Source organism: Monopterus albus, unplaced genomic scaffold (genome assembly GCF_001952655.1).
Source record: "Monopterus albus unplaced genomic scaffold, M_albus_1.0 scaffold182.1, whole genome shotgun sequence".
NCBI lineage: Eukaryota > Metazoa > Chordata > Actinopteri > Synbranchiformes > Synbranchidae > Monopterus > Monopterus albus.
Window position 1 is genome coordinate 66715 of NW_018128062.1, and position 5419 is coordinate 72133.

At 41.0% G+C, this 5419-nt stretch overlaps 1 protein-coding gene across 1 annotated transcript; it reads left to right on the plus strand.

Moving 5' to 3' along the window:
• Nucleotides 1–1268: 1268 nt before the first annotated feature.
• Nucleotides 1269–4706, plus strand: LOC109969803 (alpha-1-antitrypsin homolog). Its single transcript, XM_020616977.1, has 5 exons — nucleotides 1269–1332; nucleotides 2286–2925; nucleotides 3053–3323; nucleotides 3545–3689; nucleotides 3910–4706. Exons 2-5 carry the CDS (start codon nucleotides 2295–2297, stop codon nucleotides 4096–4098), a joined length of 1236 nt encoding a protein of 411 aa, XP_020472633.1. The 5' UTR covers nucleotides 1269–1332; nucleotides 2286–2294; the 3' UTR covers nucleotides 4099–4706.
• Nucleotides 4707–5419: the final 713 nt, after the last annotated feature.

Genomic DNA, 5419 nt, shown 5'->3' on the forward strand with positions numbered 1-5419 from the left:
CCACTATGTTTATTTGATAACTTCAGTTACTACAAGAGAAAATGCAGTATAGTCACAAGACTATATTGATTTCCAGTGGTAAATTCAAAAGATACCCATCAGTAATTCAAATTAAAATGAGCTCCACCTTCACCAGTTGCAAAATGAAATGTGATGTGCACAGTAATGGATCAATAATTATTATTTAATAAAATGATAATTAATGATATATTAATGATAAATGTGCATAATGAATACTTTTGTCTTTATTACTTTAAATATATTTTAATGACAATACTTCTGTACTTTTACTTTTACTTGTAATAAAGTATTTTTACACTGTTGTATTGAAACTTTTACTTAAAAGCAACTGAAGTTTGCTTCAGTTTACTCTGAACCCAAACGTCAAAGCAGTTGACGTTTGGGTTCAGTGTGGGTTAAATGATTAAAGTTGTGACACAATAACTTCTGAAAGTCATTCTGCTTCTTAGAAAATTAGTAGACTTTATTGAAATTTCAGACAAAATATGAATAAATAATAGGACAATTAAGCTGGTCTAGAGAGGTACAGTTGCCAAAGGTGTCTCTTGGTCAATTCGTACCTGGTTGCTTCATCTGTTCTTTTCAGCTCAGAGAAGATTCAGGAGCAGCAACAAAGGCAGCAGTCGCACTTCACAGCTGGAGTTCAACTGGAAACTGTAGTTTCAGAGTTGTAGTATGTCCTGATATAGTTGCTGTTGAAGTTAATGATGTTCACATTGTGGTTGTACAGTAGATTTGGTCAGTTGTTGCTTTTAGTGAAGACAGAGATTGTTCACTGAAGCTTTTCTACCGGAACAGTGTCCCCAATAGAATGTGCGTTAATGGTGTCAGAGTTCTAGGATCATGGAAATATTCACATTATAGTTTTATTTAATAAGTTCAAGTACAGAAAAACACCAACAAATTTGTTTTTGTCTTGAAAGTAAAGATGACAACTCACACTGTTAATAAAAACACACAAAGTTGTACAGGTGTATAGCTTCAAACCACCATGCGTGTCTGTTCGCAGTACAGCTTATCTCGTCTCTTAGGAAAGAACATAAAAAATTCTGCTGTTTGGGCCTTCAGGTTACTCTGGCGGGTCTCCATCTTAGTCAATGTATTTACCTCAACTGCTGAACAGCTGCCTAATTAAAACTGAATCTTGTTAATTTTTAATAGAACTGTAAACTGACTCTCTTTGATCTACCAGATATACAAAAAGTCTCATATATTTCTGCCAAACTTCACCAAACAGGACACTAAGGGCACACAAGGACCTGCTCTGCTGCTGATTGTTTTCTATACACTTTGAGCACTAAAACTTCAGAAGTGAGTCATATGTACAATTTGTTAATTTTAGCAGTGACTGTAAAAATGTGGCAAAATGAAGAGATAAAGCTGTTTGAAATTAGATCATTACTGTGTCCTGCTTAAAAAGATATTGAGTCTTTATCTACTGTCCATCCATCCATCCATTTTCCTCCGCTTATCCGGGACCGGGTCGTGGGGGCAGCAGTCTAAGCAAAGATGCCCAGACTTCCCTCTCTCCAGACAGTTCCTCCAGCTCCTCCGGGGGAATGCCAAGGCGTTCCCAGGCCAGCCGAGAGACATAGTCCCTCCAGCGTGTCCTGGGTCTTCCCCGGGGCCTCCTCACCTAAGGAACTGTCATAGACCTTGGAAAAAACACATTAAGACAAAGAGAGAAGTACAGTTTCAGGGTAGCAGTGATCATCTCAGCTGGCCTACACAACCTAACAATCATGCTTCTTATTAGTATTTCATGGTTTTAACATCTGAGGGTGCACCCGGCCACCCAGTGGAGAAAGCTCATTTCGGCCACCTGTATCTGGGATCTTGCCCTTTCGGGCATGACCCAAAGTTCATGACCATAGATGAGAGTCGGAACGTAGATTGACCAGTAAATCGAGAGCTTCGCCTTACAGCTCAGCTCCTTCTTCACCACGACGGACCGGTACATCGACCGCATTACTGCAGAAGCTGCACCGATCCGCCTGTCAATCTCCCATTCCATCCTTCCCTCACTCGTGAACAAGACCCCAAGATACTTGAACTCCTCCACTTGAGGCAGGAACTCCCCACCAACCATCTTCTGTTTGCCTTATTATTTGAATTCATTATGTTATATGCAATGCTCTAAAATGTCTTTGTGTTGTGGTTGTTGTTGTTTGTTTAAATGAATGATTATTGTCCAACACTATTGTGACCCAACATGGTGAAGCTCAACTAACAATTTCCTCTGTTTTTTCTTCTTGTATGGCCAGGCTGTAAAGATGCCTGGTATCTTTGCCAAATGTGCAGTCGCAGCACTGCTACTGGCTGTAGCCTGGGCAGACCACCACCATCACAGACATGACCACCACCACAGACATGACCACCACCAGGACCATGGCTCTGAGCATAGATATAAGTGCAAACTGAGCGCTCCCAATGCTGACTTCGCCTTTGCCCTCTACAAAAGTCTGAAGGCCAAGGCTCCTGCTGGAAAGAACATCTTCTATTCACCGCTGGGCATCTCCACCGCCCTGTCTATGCTGTCTACAGGAGCCCATGGTGAAACCCACAGCCAGCTGTTCTCCAGCCTGGGCTACAGCACTTTAAACCAGACTCAGGTCAATGAAGGGTACAAATATCTCATGCATGTACTTGGCCACAATGAGCAGTTGAATGTTGGAAATGCTGTGGCCCTGCACTCTGACTTCAGTCCACTGGAGACGTTCCGGAATGATGTCAAGCGATACTACTCTGGTGAGATCTTCACTTTCAACGCAACTGAACCTGATGAAGCTGTCGCTGAGATCAACACATACATTGCTAATAAAACCCAGGGCAAGACAAGGGATATGGTGCAGAGCCTGGGCCCTGATTTGGCCATGGTGATTATTAACTATGTCTACTTCAAAGGTAAGAAGCAAGTTCAAATTAATGTCGTGGGGTATAAGGGCATGAGGTATGATGATTGTAAAGCACAATGCATTTCTATTCACATATTTACATTACTACCATCTTCCCCTTTCCACTGCCTCCACAGCACAGTGGGAGACACCCTTCAGCAGTCACCAGACACACAAGGCAGACTTCCATGTAAATGAGACCACCAAAGTTTCAGTGGACATGATGGTGAGGTCAGGTCAAACACTATACTACTATGATGCTGACAATCACACCACTGTCGTCAGTCTGCCCTACAAGGGCAAAACCAAGATGATGATCATCCTGCCTGATGAAGGCAAGGCGAAGGAGGTGGAGGGCTTCATCAGCAAGGAGCACATCAAGGACTGGCATCACTCATTGTCCAAGCGGTGAGAGGAATTTCATTAGTTTTTTAAATTACCCTACTATGCTATAGATAAAGTGTCATAACAGGAATGCACTATTGTACATTGGGATGAGGAAAGGTAACATAGAGTAATCAGGGACTGGATGAGTATAACCTGGATGAAACAGTGTCTGAACAAATAAGCCAAGCTATGTCCAGTACATTTCAATCATTCTGACAGTGGTGGTGATGTGTGTTTCTCAGTCATATGGAACTATACCTGCCAAAATTCTCCATCTCGGCCGATGCCTCCCTGGAGGACACACTGCAAGAAATGGGCATAACCGATGCTTTTGGGCCTAACGCTGACTTTTCTGGTGTGTCTGACAAGAAGCTTAAAGTCTCAAAGGTAAGACTGGCAAACCATTCTTCTGAGGTTTTTGTGCGAATTATAGTGGTTATCAACAACAAAGGACATGAACAGTATTTCAGGATCAACTTTAAAACAGTGTTATTTTTAAATAGTCCTCCAGAAGAAAAAGGCTAGAAAGAGACCTTTAGCTCCTATAGCTTTCCTAACCTATGCTGTTTCAAACCGACACTGGCTATCTGTTCATTTGCCTCCACAGGTGTCCCACAAGGCTGCGCGGAGTGTGACAGAGATGGGAACAGAGGCAACAGCTGTGACGGGCGTCCAGATGATGGCCTTAAATCCGCCATTGGTAATCTCACTCAACAGACCCTTCAAGGCTATCCTCAATGATCATTCTGGGAGCATCCTCTTCATGGCCCAGATCAACAACCCTACAGCCAAGTAAAGGCACACACTAGGAAAAATCACAGACACCATCATAAAGATCCCATCATTATCAGAATCATTGATTTGTTTTTTTAATCTGTCATACTGAGATTGTAGCATGAAATGTTCTTCTTTGCAGGAGAAATTTTACTGGTCTCAGAACGGAAGTGATTTTAAAATATTTTGTTGAGGTAAAAGAATTTGTTTGAGTGATTGCACAGCTAGTGTTAAAATATACAGATAATAGTGTGCCATGTTGGGCTAATACTAGAAAAAAATCAAACAATACATAGATTAAGATTATTTAGGTCTGATTAAATAGTGTTATTTCATTTCACACAATACCTGTTGGGTTATTATTTTCTCAAACCTGACTGATGTTATGTCCATATTTGATCATAAATTTAAAATTTGTTGTGGCCTGTACCTGACACATTAGACAGTATTATAAATAAATGTGGATCAGTTAGAAGAAAACATTCTATAGCACCATTTATTGGCCAGATCCTTGTGGTTTAACCATTAATCTTATGTAATCTGTGATACAGTAGAGAGAAACTGTGTAACATGATAACCATCAGCCTCACAGAACACGCCATACTTGTATGCCAATAGTATGTCAATAAACTTGTCAATAGAGGAGTTGCTGAAGAGGCATTTACACAATCAGCACACATACACTTTGTCTCACTTGACATCGCCTACACACAATGACGTCTGTGAAAGCCAATAGTAAGAGGTGTCTGAATCAGAAAACAGTGTGGGCACCTCCTCACGTGTTGAAATGTTTCCAATTTGTTCAGTCTACTGAAAATAAACAGATACTGAGGACTGAGCTGCACTGAATTCTATCAGAATAGATTGTATGGGCTATTTTTAGCTAATTGTCTTTCTGTATTTGGTCCATATGAAAGTTAAAGTTTAAACCTGTACTTTTGCAGGATTTCACTTCAAAAACAAAAACAAAAAAAAAACAAACAAAAAAAAACAATGCTGCCCCCACCAGGAGGTCAGAATTGAAAGTATAAGAGACTGTGTCCTGCCTGCATAGGGCTTCCATCTTTGTGTGCACAGCTTGAATGGGTACTAAACACCCCCAGCTTCTCTCAGCATATTGATAATGTTGTTAAGAGTATGGGAGGAAGCATAAGCATCATGAAATGTTCTCCCTGCATCCCCCCAGATGTTGACGACAGATACATTCATATCACAGTTCTATTGCACCTTTAACATTGCTTTGTTGCTTTGTGTGTGGCTATAATGAATGATATACAATGATTGCATTACAGACTAGACAGCAGAGTGCAAACCTCTGCCAAAAGCAACTCAGTTTCCCCATA

What these genes read in the sequence shown, in the direction of transcription:
- LOC109969803 (XM_020616977.1), top strand. Translation starts at nt 2,295, where the DNA reads ATGCCTGGTATCTTTGCCAAATGTGCAGTCGCAGCACTGCTACTGGCT. An exon ending in CATCACTCATTGTCCAAGCG is followed by an intron (nt 3,324 to 3,544) that starts GTGAGAGGAATT and finishes TGTGTTTCTCAG; the next exon opens with TCATATGGAACTATACCTGC. An exon ending in AGAAGCTTAAAGTCTCAAAG is followed by an intron (nt 3,690 to 3,909) that starts GTAAGACTGGCA and finishes TTGCCTCCACAG; the next exon opens with GTGTCCCACAAGGCTGCGCG.